The 14,412-nt window shown below is 37.6% G+C and overlaps 1 protein-coding gene across 2 annotated transcripts in view; it reads left to right on the forward strand.

Annotated features, from left to right (window-relative positions):
• The window catches only part of LOC124717145 (endoribonuclease Dicer-like), a 309,406-nt gene extending 297,637 nt beyond the window's left edge, over positions 1-11,769 (forward strand). For both annotated transcript variants that reach the window (XM_047243898.1, XM_047243897.1), the window contains 4 exons: positions 1,588-1,808; positions 4,557-4,722; positions 5,488-5,563; positions 10,220-11,769. In XM_047243898.1, coding sequence (XP_047099854.1) covers positions 1,588-1,808; positions 4,557-4,722; positions 5,488-5,563; positions 10,220-10,388 — 632 coding nt within the window. In that variant the 3' untranslated portion in view covers positions 10,389-11,769. The remainder of the gene's footprint in view (positions 1-1,587; positions 1,809-4,556; positions 4,723-5,487; positions 5,564-10,219) is intronic.
• The last annotated feature ends 2,643 nt before the right edge of the window (positions 11,770-14,412 follow it).

A 14,412-nucleotide genomic window follows, 5' to 3' on the forward strand; every position in this document is an offset into this window, starting at 1 on the left:
GTAGAGAGTGATCCGCCCACCCCCCTCCCCATGAATTCTTAGTTGTTTGTCAGAAATCTGTAGCGTCACCCGAGGTCTATGTTGGCTCCGATCGATAAATACCGCTGCCTTCCCCAGTATAGAAACCACGAGCCGCGCCTGGTCAGGAGAATTGCCCAATTTAATCATCATGCCACTTAAAAGATCAATGAAGTAAGTATTAGTGTCACTGGAGTTGAGAAACATCTGAAATAGTTAAAATTGAACAAACCTTCAGTCCTGGTGGAATCCCTGTCAGATTATACACTGAATTTGTAGCTGAGTGAACCCTCTTCTAACTACAATCTATCGTAGATCCCTCAAACAAAAAACCGCAGCCTGTTTTGGAAAAAAGCACAGGACATGCTAGTCTACAAGAAGCGTAGCAGAGGTGATCCGTAAAACTACCATCCAATATCCTTGACACTGATTTGTTGTAGAATATTATTACGCATTCTGAACTCAAACATAATGAGGTATCTTGAAGCAGAATGAGCTCCTCAGTGCCAACCAGCATGGATACCGAAAACAAAAACCAAACTCACACTTTTCTCGTTTGGCATACAGAAAGCTTTGGATCAAGGCAGTCAGGTAGATGCTATATTCCTCGATTTCCGAAAAGCATTTTGTTCAGTACCACACCTATACTTATTGTCAAAAGTATGATCAAATAGGGTATCAAGTGAAATTCGTGACAGGCTTGAGGACTTTTTGGTAGGGAGGACACAGCATGTTATTTTGGATGGAGAGTCATTGTCAGATGTAGAAGTAACTCAGTTGTGTCCCAGGGAAGAGTGTTGGGACCCTTGTTCCTCATGTTGTATATTAATGATCTTGCAGATAATATTAGTAGGAACCTGAGACTTTATGCAGATGATGCAACTATCTATACTGGAGTAATATATGAAAGAAGCTGCAAAATATTCAGTCAGATCTTGATAACATTTCAAAGTGCTGCAAAGAGTGGCAACTGCTTTAAATGTTCAGCAATGTAAAATTGTGCGTTAAAATAGTAGACTTCAGTTTATTGGTAGACCACTGCGCAAGTGCAAATCACATGTGCAACTAGCTCTAGAATATTTCTCCAAGTGTGTGGAACCCATACCAAGTAGGACTAACAGGGGATATTAAAGATATACAGAGAAAAGCAGCAAGAATGATCACTGATTTGTTTGATCTGTGGGAGAGTGTCACAGAGATACCGAAGGAACCGAACAGGAAGGCTCTTGAAGATGATACAAACTACCCGTAGAAAATGTATTAACGAAATTTTGAGAACCAGTTTTAAATGATAACTCCAGGAATATACTACCATCCCCTATGTATTGCTCACAAGGGGATCGTCAGGATAAGGTCAGAATAATTACAGCTTACACAGAGGCATTCAGACAGTCATTCTTCCAATGCTCCATATGTGAAGGGAACTGGAAGAAACCCTAGTCACTGGTACAATGGGACGTACCCTCTGCCATGCATTTCACAGTGGTTTGCAGAGTATAAATGTAGATGTACAAAAGTTTTTTGAATTGCAGTATAACCTTTAACATATTCTTGATGCTCTGATTTCAGATTTCCTGATAACAAGCTATTTGTTTGAAACGTACAGTGATTTGACACCTGGGCAGCTCACTGACCTGCGATCGGCCCTTGTTAACAACAATACGTTTGCAGCCTACACTGTGAAGTACAGCATTCACAAGTATTGCAGGTATTCATCTCTGGAGCTGTTCCATAAAGTGGACGCCTTTGTAAGGTACCAGGAGGCACACGACCATAAAGTCACTGATGAGGTACAGTTAATTTTATTCACCTTATTCAAAAATTACAGAACAACATTAGCTGCAAATATTCTCAAGTACTTATTTACACTTTTATTGATCTCTGTCTTGTCCCTAGGAAAAAAAGTCCAATAAATTGTAGAAACCTTGCGTGCTTCGGTACACTCGGTCAGTTGTAGTGATTGTAATGACAGACAGCCCGTGACAGCTCTGCATTTGGTATTCTGAATTTTTTTGTCAAATGGTCGATTAATGATTTTTTGTCATTCAGCTCTTCCTTATCCCCATTTGTTTATTGAAAAATGCGTAACATACTACAGCGCCAAAAAACATTGTAAAAATGAAGTACGTGTGTTTGACTTGTGCAGAAAAGAAGCAGGCTATTCAAAGTGTGGAATGTGGAGTAGAAAAAAGAAAAACATAGGATGCAGCAAAAACTTCAAGATTCCGCCATCCATGCTGCCAACAATCCTGCAACAGAAAAATTAAATTGCTGGAAGTTATTGTACAGAGGGCGGAAGTGAATCCAGTAAAATGAGTTCCGCGTCTCAAAGAATGAATATTGAGTCATTCGCTGTTAGTCTCCGGATTAAGGATTTCGCCTCTGACATCATTTGTAAGAAGGAATGTGGACAAAGTGTGAATGTTTGTCACACAGCTTGTTTGTTACGGATAAATTACCTAGGAAGCCCACTGGCAGTTTATGATCCATGTCCGACATAAAAGGAGAAGTAACAGTTGATTCCATCTGTGACTCCAAAAGAGGCAAACTTGTCAGTGGAAGTGCTACAAGTGAACATTGTTATAATGGAAGTAGATAGTAATGTACTTTCTGCTTTGGTCACAACAGAAATAGAAAACACACTTCACCAAGCACTCAGAAGGTCAGTGAGCAGGAAAAGGTCATGGATTTCTTTACAACATGAAATTGAAGTTTCCATAATAATGAATTAAATTAAATCCTTAAAAATTAATTTCTGATAGCTACTTTCTGCTTCCCTTTATAAAGCAATACAAATAATATTGCAACTGCAGTTATATTTTTTAACTTTGTTTCTTTAGGGCACACCCGTATGTCAATAATTTCTTATTTCACTATGATCAGTCAGACTTTCATTAAATCAAACTCTCCCTCAAATTTTTTCTGAGGTCCTTATCAGCTTTATATTATCAAGAATCAAGTCTAATTAATTTTTGTCTTGTGAGATTGTTATCATAAAGTAACTATTGTTGTAAGAGATGATAGTTTGCTAGTGAACAAGCAAAACATTTCTGGCCAAAAGTTACATAGTAAAAGTCATCTTCACTAATCAGTGAATGAATGCAAACAATGTGTGGGGCAGGAAGGGTGAGGGTTCACGTCATCCAAATTAGGTAGTAGGCTAAAAACATTCTCCAACTTACGTTTGTGCCTAGTGGTGTTCCATATAGTGTATGCTTAGGCTAATTAATTCAGATTGTATTTTATTAACTGCATCAAACATCGTAAGAGTTCGAGAAAATTCCACAAATTAGAATATATTTCTTTTTTGTAGTAGGGATGTAAAAAAATTTGTTGTATTGCTCTTCTTCTCATTTTTGAACTTTTTTTGTCATTAATAGTAGGTTTTTTCAACAATTCAAGGAAAGAAACATCCTACTGCTTCAATATTTATTTATTCTCTTTATGAAAACATTTTTAATTAATAAGTCACAGATAACTGTCATTCAGTGATTATCAGTTAGAACTTCTTTTACTTTGATTTTTTGAATAATTTCATGCCCGAGAAGCAACTTAATAATTATTTCATTTTAAGTGTAATAAAAAAACCGCTGAATTCTATATTAGCTTTTCAATAAATCTCCTTGTATCATAGTTTATTGAATACATGATACATCTCTTGACTATTCTACGTACAATACATACAAGATTTTTTTTAAACAATGTGAACAAACTATGTTTGTCACAATCTTGACAGTACAGGTCCCATCTTCTTGCTGTCATCGCCTATCACCCAAAGCATCATGGTGACCCTGAGTGCAAAAAACCATGTGTTGGTACAGAGGTTCTCTGTGTCACGTTGTCACTTTATTATAGACTCCATTTGAAACAGAAAGGAAACAAAATTATGTGTTTATATTGAAGTAAAATGCATGTAAATTCAGTGAAATATAAATTAATAAATGCTCATGTTGTGTTGCTCAGGTGGGAAACACGAGAGTGTTACTGTCAGCGGTTGTAACACTACAGTCCCTGGAGATAAAAAGGATATAGCCCTTTATCATATAGCAAAATACTTGCCCCTTGGTGTACTACAAATTGTTGGTAACATGGATACGGTATCATAAGTAGTTCCAGCCTGCGTGACTTGTCTCATATTGAGGCACATTATGGAAAATTTTCTATAATAGCCATAAAATTTCAGTTAGGGGACACCTCTAAAATGACAAGTAATGGCTTTGGTTTACTAAAACTCATTCTCAACTCCAAGATTAAAATAATAAATAGGTAAAATATTGCTTCACATAGTTTAGTAGTAGACTGGTATTGAATGCTTCATTAATCATTAACATATCAGTTACATTCTAGTCTACAACTACTTTAAGTTAATGTAGGTGGAGTGTGTACCACAAATGACTGCTACTGACAGGCAATTGTGGTAATTTTAATTGGCAATGTTTGTGACTCTAATAAAGTTTGCTCCCGTGATTGATTACTGACACAGATGGCGTTTTGCAACCAGCAGTCTCTGCAGTAACTTTTGCCAATGCGTGTTGCAGGTTCTCCTGCTCTTGGAGGAGGATGACACTCTGGCAGAAGCTGTCGATGTCCCTAAAGTACTCGGTGACCTGTTTGAATCTGTGGCTGGTGCAATATTTCTGGACAGTGGCAAATGTCTGAAGACAGTGTGGAATGTTTATTACAAGCTCATGGAGAATGAAATAAGTAAGTACACTTCAGAGGAATGTCTTTGATGTTTGTATTTTTTTTTTAAATTTATGAATTTGATGCAAGAACTTTATATAACACTAGCTAGATAGTAAAACAGAGTGTAGCAAGGATCTGACCTGGTGCCTGGTGGACTTGAGAAAGAGGGTGGAGGTGCGGGGGTAGTGTTCATATTAGTGGGAAGAGTCTGAGAAAACAAAGCACAGTGTCTTTCAAAACTATTGAAACGCCCTTATTTGAGATTGTATAGTTTGTATGTGATTTGTCCATTTTTTGACTGTGCTAATAACGCAAGGAAAAATGATGCAAATGCTACGGCAGCTTTTAGATCGCAAGGCCATCTGGCATTTTCTGTTGAAAAGAGAAAAGTTCCAAATGTCGAAAAAACTGCTCATTGCTTTTGGTGTGTATGCTCCATTGGTAAGACACAGGTGTCCACCCTGAGTCTCAGTAGAATCGTGTACAATTGTGACGTAATAGAATGTAATTTGAATGCACAATAATGACTGCTCCACTTATGTGTTACTTACTTGATATAATTAAGTAGAAATGACACAAGAATTTAAGAAGTTTTTGATTAAATGTGCCATTCTATGCTACTTTTGGATGGAAGCATTCATTGAATTATTCATTGTAATAAAAATTGTTAAATGGTAACTGAAAGATAGAGAAAACAAAGAATAAATAATATGATTATTTAGTTATTGGTATTTGTTTAATCTGTTTGATAACTCATCACTGGTGCCATAACTTTTTTTACAGAAATTTTTGCAGAAACCATTCCAAAATCAGCCGTTCGTCAACTGTACGAAAAATGTAAAGTACGCCCAGAATTCAGGTATGTGTACTTGAAACTTGCATGTTAGTTTCATCTCATCCTCCAGTTTATTTGAAGAACAATACTTAGGTTAAAGTAAATAATGTTTTAGTTGGTGAGATCTATTATATAGGGAACTGTGGCAGTCACTGTTGGACAATAATGAAGAAAACAAACCATCTCACAGTGTCACAAGACGCTCAAAAAGTTGAAAGAAACAGACCTAGTAACTTTCATTTCTTTCTCCTAAAAAAACAATGCTCGCTGTTTACTGCACACGTCTAAAAAAAAAATTCTATTTTGATCTTAGATGTGTTGCCCGAGAACATTTATGTTGTAGAACAGTATTGAGTGAGAACATGCAGTCAGATCTGTCTGGAGGTCAAGAGGTTTCTAAGTGCAGGGCAGACAGAACTGATCTTAATGGCGAGGCTATGCCTTAAAAATCATACGAAGCATAATAGTTTTATAATTGTAAAATCATTGACTGGAATCTCAGTATAGTGGTGCGCACATAAGAAGATGGGTGGTGATGTGATGCACATTGGCAAGGGGCAGTGTACTGTGTGATTCTCCAGCTAATAGTGTCTTTCTGTCACTTCTGCCTTCAGGATGCTCGTAGAATATTTACTACTGGTTTTCGTGGTGGTTTAGTTATGATGAGGGTACTTAGACAGACAGAGAGCACACTGGAGGTGCTGCAAAGTGTCCTCCACCTCGTACGCCATCCGCCCCTTACTGCGGCGGGTCCAAGAAAGCTGTCACTTGCTCACTCTTGATGGAGCCACTGTGCTGTTTATGGGGGTTCCTGACAAGAAATGAGGCTGCTGACACTGCTGCCAAGGTTGCAACCCTCTTACCTCAGCCCACTAATTCTTATATTCCCTCTGTGACGATCTCTGTGTTGCTGTCGGTCAGGAGGTGGTGTCACTTTGGCATCGCCACGACTCCTCCCTTCACGGGAATAAGCTCCGGGTTATTAAGCCTCTCCCAGCGGCTCGGATGATCTCCTCTCGGCCAGCCCAACGGGAGGAGATAATTTTAACAGGGTTGCATATTGGGCACTGCCTTTTTCGCCATCGTCATTTGTTAAGTCGTGCTCCCCCACCACTTTGTAATGTTGCACCCAAATTTTAACTGTCTGCCATTTCCTGACGGAATGTCATGTTAACTGTTTACATTCACACTCGGGTTTGCTGTCTGAGTTATCGGCTGTTGTAGCTAATGGTGCGTGGGCTGTAGATCGCGTTTTGGCAAAGGCCATTTAAATTTTAGTTCTGGACCTCAGCTTCTTTGTAGACCTTTCTCCACATCCCTGTTTTTAGCTGTCTTCTCTTATGTCGATTGGGATTGACGTGTAGTCATTTTTTAACTCCTCTCTGTCTTCGTGTTTATGGTTTTTACTTGGGCAGATATGAGCCTAGCTGTTTTTGTGCCCTAATAGAAAGCAAACAAACATATCCTCCACCTCTTCTTCATTATGCAAATGCTTTCTGATGTAAGCACAACTATGATAGCAATTATTTAAATTACGTATTTATTGACAAATATAAATGTTAGTTAATTATCAAATAATTAATGACTTTTTTCCATAAAAATAACTTATTTTTTTACTACTGGCCATATGAAAATAAATTAAAATTTGATACAGGCATGCGAAATGCTATTTTGTTAAATTAAAAAATATATACTTCACTAATACTGTTCAGTTTGTAGAAACAGAAAAAGTATTTTATGTGCTATTTTATGTTTCACATTTTTGTACCAAATTTTAATTTGTAGCAAACTTACATTTTTGTGCAAATGGTAATTAAGAAATGATGTTCTTTTATTTTTTTTTTTGACTGTGTATGTGACTTGTCGGGCAAAAGGTATGACGACAGCTGCTTGCAGAATTTTAGCACTGATCAGAACTCCATGTAATAATTACTTCACCGCTGTGAAGCAAGTGCTGGTACATGCGAATTCCTCAGAGTATCAAAAGATGTCAGACAGAAATGTATCCTATCCATGAATTGTAAAACATCCGTGCCAAACATCATTAGGAAAGCTGTTGACAGTTGGACAAGAGCATCTCAGTGTGTGGAAGGACCATTAACAACCTCCAATTTGCTGATGACACTGTGCTTTTAGCCAGCATCAAAGATGTACTTGCTAAGCTGCTGACAAAAGTAAAAGACATTAGTAAATCATATTGATTGGACATCAATCTCAACAAGTCCAAAACTCTTGATAATTGAGCAAGGAGCACAGATCCAAATCACAGGTTGATTAAAGGAACAGGAAGTTGTGCATTTTTTCATCTGCCTCAACCATCTGCAATCTGTGGAGTTGTGAAGATGAGCAGACAGATCACAGGAGGGCGAATGAGTATAAAAAAAAGCTCACCAAGCTCTGCCAGAACAGAATGATAACGAACAGCACAAAGATCCAGCTTCTCAAAACACTCGCATTTCTGTCCCCTTTTATGGTTGAGAAATGTGGACCCTTAAGGCCAGAGACAAACGGCAATGGTTTTGCTTGGTTATTGCCACATGATCCAGTTGATAAGAGCGTAAATGTGTATTAGGAAAAGACCAGGTCTTCTTTGTCCTTTGTAATTTCCTGGAAACAATTGATATTAGATTTACCGTATTTACTCGAATCTAAGCCGCACCTGCAAAATGATACTCGAAATCAAGGAAAAAAAATTTTCCTGAATCTCAGCCGCACCTGAAATTTGAGACTCGAAATTCAAGGGAGAGAAAAGTTTTAGGCCCCACCCAAATCGAAACAAAGTTGGTCCATTGTAATATGGGACACAACTTAGGTCGAATGAATGACGATACAGCTACAGTAGTTTGGTTCGATTCGTAAGCTTAGCAGTTAAGCTTTACCAGGCGGCCATTGCTATGCGTCAGGCGCTCCATCCATATTTATATGGATAACCTTCCTTTTTCACGTGCTTCGTCTGGTTTGAATTGTTTGCTTATTTCTCTTTGATCTGATAAGTGCGGCTCTCTTTGTTATACATGTTTACGTCACTCTAAGCTGAAAATGCATTATTGTACCGTCATGCATTGTTTGTCACATTCTGATACTGAGTGTTTACGAACCTGTCGCCGCTCGCGGCATGGCTTGCTTTTGTGCGCGATACCACGGCTTACAATAAAAAAAAAAAGGGAGCAATTGTCTCATAAACGAAACAATGGCAAGAGACTGCTATTTTTTGTTACTAACATTGCTGCTTTCCATGATAATGATCAACAAGAACCAAATAATAGACTGTGTATGATAGAAGATGTTCTGAATGAGAGTTTAGCGAAAATTTTTCTCTGCTTGAAAATCTTTGCAGACGCCTCTTTAGTACATTACATTCTGCACAGAAATTAGAGTCATCTTAGCTTTAAAATCTACTCAATTGCCGTGCTTCATTTCCGACTGTATCACTATTATGCATAAGAATAATACGAATATAAACATTACATGATATGTATATTCTTCCGCATTTGCTGTTGTGTCATTCTAGGTTCATAGTTTATTAGGCAGACAGGATTTAAATGAGATAGCAGCAAACACGAAACAATACATGGCAAAATGTTTATATTCGTATTATTCTTATGGTGAAGAGAATACTGCATGTGATTCACAATTCATAAAAGTTCCTATTAGCAACACTCTCTTCTCACAGGTAGGAAAAAATTCAGAATGTAGAGTTGGCCATATTGACAAACATCACAAACAGTCTTGCCAGTCGGATTTTCGTAGTACATTGAAATGCTGCTACATTCGAAGATGAACAATACGGAATTTGTATTTACTTTGTTGGATAAAGTACGAAAATGCAGTGGTCGAAACTTGGGGCGGGGAAAAAAAGCTCGTCTTCCACCTTTTTTTTAACGTATTTACTGACGCAGAGGTTTTGGCACCAGTATTTTTCTTTGTGCCCACAAAGCATGCCTGTGTAGCGCTACAAATGTACGACAGCAGAAGTTAGTTGTGGCGGCACCTACCAATATTTTTCAGAACTTCCACTTACTTTGCACTTGATTCTAAGCTGCAGGCGAGTTTTTGGATTACAAAAACCGGAAAAAAAGGGCGGCTTAGATTCGAGTAAATACGGTAAGTCAAATTGTCTGCAGAAGTTGATGAGCCTTTCTGGATTCTTATTGGTGCATTTGTGTGTAGAAAATTTCCTGTTATTGCCTTGTATTTCTTTTCTCTGCCAATCTGTGATTTGGTATTTTTGACTTTGCATTTTCTAGTGTCTCCCAAAATCACCTGACCTGATGTAATAAGAAATATAATTTTTTGACTAGTGACATCTTTCCATTGATCTGTGGTTCAGTCACAAAGTCCTGTGCCTATTGCTATCATAACTGGGTCAACATGGTAACATGTAGGTGGCATTGAATGTCTTGGTGGACAGTGGTTATAATGTTTTGGTTCATCAGTGTATGTAAAACAATAAGGCAGCCTTCTTCTTGTGATCATTGTCTTGGTACAGCCAGCCACTTTCTAGTTATTATATGTAGCTCTCAGAATCTTTTGGCCTCAGGCTATATTTTGATACCTCCAGCTAGTACAACTAGGGTTTCACTTATTAAGGAATTTCTGACAACCTTTCCTTATAACCCACTGCTTCTGTGTTTTGATATGTGTTAAAGTTTTAACCTGCTTATTGTTTTTCCTTTCCAGTGAAGCAACAAAAACAAGTGAGCCTAATATCTTGGCAGTAACTGTCGAAGTAATATTACAAGATGAGAGGAAAGTGTACTATGGATTTGGAACAACAAAAAAGGCAGCCAAAACGGCTGCTGCAAAAGCTGCTTTGAAAGATATTCACAAAAATGACAGGAAACTGTAAATAGAGCCACAGAGTGAGCACAGACTGGTGCAGATACATCTGTTCTCGGAGTGCCCTCCGTGCAGCTCCAAGTGAATCTCCATTCGCCCATACACTAGGTACACACCTTTTCTCCTAACTGTTTAAAACCTCACAGTTCCCTCATTTTTTTGAAAGAGTAAACCTAGAAAAGAGTTCACAAAACGTGTATATAGTGTAGGGGCAACTGGAACATGCCCTTGTATCATGATGGAGTCATATAGTGTTGAGAGTAATACTAGACTTCACTTCAGAGTCATATATTGAAGATTAATAATTTTTATTTACATGTTGTGTTTGTGTATTTTTTGTTGATGCTATCATCAGAAATATTGGAATACTATAATACTTTTGGGGATAAAGTCCCCATATTAATGCAAGGTTAAAAGAATGATTTTCATTGACTAATTCTCTACAGATGACTCACTCATTGAGTCAGCATGCGCCTACACAAATTTCTTAGAAGTGACGAAGTTTCTTTTTGATTATAGAAAGGACATATGTGAGCGTGTGTGCTTTTGTTGTAGTTTCATCACAGTGACAAAACTGTAGTTTCAAACTGGCATGATACTGGCTCTTTTTTTTTTTCTCCAAAGCTGAAACAGGAGTGAATGGAACAGTAGAATATTCTCTTAGCTTATACACTGTTAATTTTCAGTTCTGGCTTACATATTGTGAGTGTATATTTTGTTGTTGTTGTTACAATACACAAGAATACTGGCAGGCCAGCATTCTTTAGTGTTGTGTTGCCTGGTTCCTGATTAGAGTGATGTGTTACCATTTTGTGGAGTTTCTGTGTATCCCTTCTCTTTTTGTTCCTACTTCTTATGAAGAGCTGTCCAAAACCAGTGCAAGTGCTGTACCAAAAAAATGGTAATCAGCATACTTCACTGGTTGAAAAAAAGCACAAAATATTATTTGTTATGAGGTATATGTAAGATGATAATGCAACATTTGTAAGCAGTCTCACATGTATTCCATTGCAGTTAAGTAATGTACAAATTTAATACAATTAATGGAATCGTAATATATAGTCTTTAAGTCCACACTGCAGAATGTTTTTGTAAAGCAGAAATTTAAAATGGGATGTTTTGCTGGGGAAAAAGCATATATACTGTCATAAAGATAATGGTAATTGCTTTTTGTAATATTCTGTGTGTTGAGAGCAAGCGTTACAATGATACTGCAATACATCCATTGTAAATTAAGACTGACATGTTTAATGTCTGTGTGTGTGTGTGTGTGTGTGTGTGTGTGTGTGTGTGTGTGTGTGTGTGTTTTGATTGAAGAATCTGTTCTATATATGTATTTTTCATATTATTGCCAATGAATCAGTATAATAAAAGATGATATTTATTGTTTATGTCTTGACAAAATAATTATTATTCTGCATGTTATCTGGTTTGTCGTGTTCCTAAGAACATAACCAAGGACGTTTGTATGAGATGTGTTGCGGATACCGAAAGTTTCATCTGATAGATTTTACAAGGCTATGTCTTCTACAGTCATTTACATTTCCCAAATGTTCATTGTGCCCACCACCAAATGCATGGCAAGCATCCAGACAGTAGTCAAATTATTTCCACACTCATGTGAGTATGTCAGCATTAATTGCTGATGTTGCCAGCCAGAAAGTGAAGAAAACAAAAAAAGTGTTTGAAACCAACTGACCATGGACTTCAATAGTGTAGTGCAAGATGCCCACTCCTCTTGCTCTGTAAGATGTGGAGTGGTGTACTGTTGAGAGAAATCATACTGCATGTGGTAACTGAATAGCACCTGTTAACCATTTCAGTTTAAGTGGTCTCTTAGAGAAACCATCATAATATGTTCTCTTTGTGACTACTCAAAAGGTAATTTCTCACTGGATATTCAGTGACATCATTGATATATGCAGCGATCTTGTGACAAAACAGGTACTACGTACCCTAGGCAAATGCAGGATAACTTGGAACAAATAGAAGGTAAGGAAGAGTTTATCAATTAAAAGCACTGTGCTGCAAATGATTTTCGATCTTGAGGTTATGTATGTGTGAATCTTTGAAAATAGGACACATTACTGAATAACTTCATAAATCAGTGACCTTATTGTGAAATACTCTTAGTTGTATTTTCTACAGTGATCAGTATAAACTATCTACTTATAACTGTGATACTACTTTTTCTGCCAGACATGGAGATCGGATAGAGATACTGTTTCAGCCCTTGAGGCTATGAGAGAAGAGCAACTTCACAGTTACTGTGAATCTGCAGATTCTGTGACTCCTGCTCAGCAGGAAGTTGACTGAATCTTCAATTGGACAATCATTGCTGTTGCTGCTCTGGTCGATCAGTTTTCTCAACCATCAGGCCCAACAAATATAGTATGTGATACAGACGTGCGTTTGTAGTTTTTCTTTTACTTTCATTCCCAATGTATCTGGTTGATGCACTGGTATTTCAAACTAATTTTTATGCAACTCGTGCAATTGGTTGCAGGGATGTGTGCTGACATCAGATGAAATGACGACCTTTTTGTCCATTTATGTACTAATGGGGGTGAAACAGTTACCATGCCCTTAATTGTGTAACATTTACATTTCATGTGTCCTGACACTAAACAGATGTGGTTGGCAGCTTTCTAACATTCACTTGTCAGATAACAGCTTTATGCCCAATAGAAATGATCAGTATTCTGATAAACTGTATAAAATTCGACCTTTGCATACAAACTTCGAGACACATTTTCATTGCTCAGAATGCCAAAGCAACTAGAAATGCACAATCAGATTCAAAAGCAGATCGCTCCCGAAGCAGTTCATGCCTGACAAATCAACTAAAAGAGTCAGCCTGAATGCAAGCTAGTTAATCAGGTTATGTTTCCTGGTTTTGGTTGTACACAGGAAAAATTTGTAGTACTTGGGAGAAGAATCTAGGCGAGCGTGTTGTTAAGAGCTTATCCAGGACCATGGTGGTAAAGAACTTCAAAGTATACTATGACAATTATTTTACTTCTGTTGATCTAATGACAGACTTGAAATAAGATGGTATATGTGCTTGGGGTGCTGTGAGGGCAAGCAGACATAACCTTCCAGTTTTACCAAGAGACTGGAGTCTCTAAAGAGGTGAAAGTGAAGAATTTGCAAGTAATAATGGTATTGCATGCCTCAGTTGAAAGAACAAACATTGTATGAAACTACCGTCACATATTAAGTCACGTCATGTAATAAGACACTGTGAACAAAGAAGAAAAAGATGGGAACATAACTATTCTCGACTGCCTAAAAATTGTTATGGATTATATAAAAATGTGGAATTTGTTGACAAACCAGGCATGTTGAAGGCAACATATGCCACTGACCGCAAAAGGTAACATATGCCACTGACCACGATAGCTCTCTCTGATATCCGTTCCCATTCTTCAATGAGAGGTCTTAGAGTGTAGTGGAACAGGATACTGTCGATATTTTGGCAACTAATTGATGTCAGTATTGTGAAGAGTTACATTTTATATAAACTTTCCAAGAAGTTGCGCAAGATGATATTGAACTATTTCAGGTATGAGGCTGCTACAGGACATATTGGGACATACGTTTCATCACCTCTGGGGGGAAGGCAGTCATATAGTCCACGAAATCTTTTCAAGCCCTGCGTCTCGATAGCAGTGTGTACTGATAAAGCAGCAAAAATACCTGTGTCTATTGCTGCAGCAAGCAAAATCCCAAATGAGAAGCTGGGGGTGTTCCGTGTGCTGGTTTGGATTATGTATGACAGAGTGTGCTTTCAGCTGAATCATAAGTAGTGGTTCCAGTTGTGAGGACTAAAGGTGAAGAACTGAAAGCACATTTTATATGTTTGAAATGATGAAGTATGATCATGAAATTATACACCACTCAAAAGAATTAGGGGAATGTGACTTTTGGACATCTGCCATATTCCACTGCCCAGTAATTGAAGACTGGCTAGGTTACCAAATTATAACTTAATTTTTCTCAAATTAAGTACACAGCAAAACATACTCACATCC

Source organism: Schistocerca piceifrons, chromosome 9, assembly GCF_021461385.2.
Source record: "Schistocerca piceifrons isolate TAMUIC-IGC-003096 chromosome 9, iqSchPice1.1, whole genome shotgun sequence".
NCBI classification, from domain to species: domain Eukaryota; kingdom Metazoa; phylum Arthropoda; class Insecta; order Orthoptera; family Acrididae; genus Schistocerca; species Schistocerca piceifrons.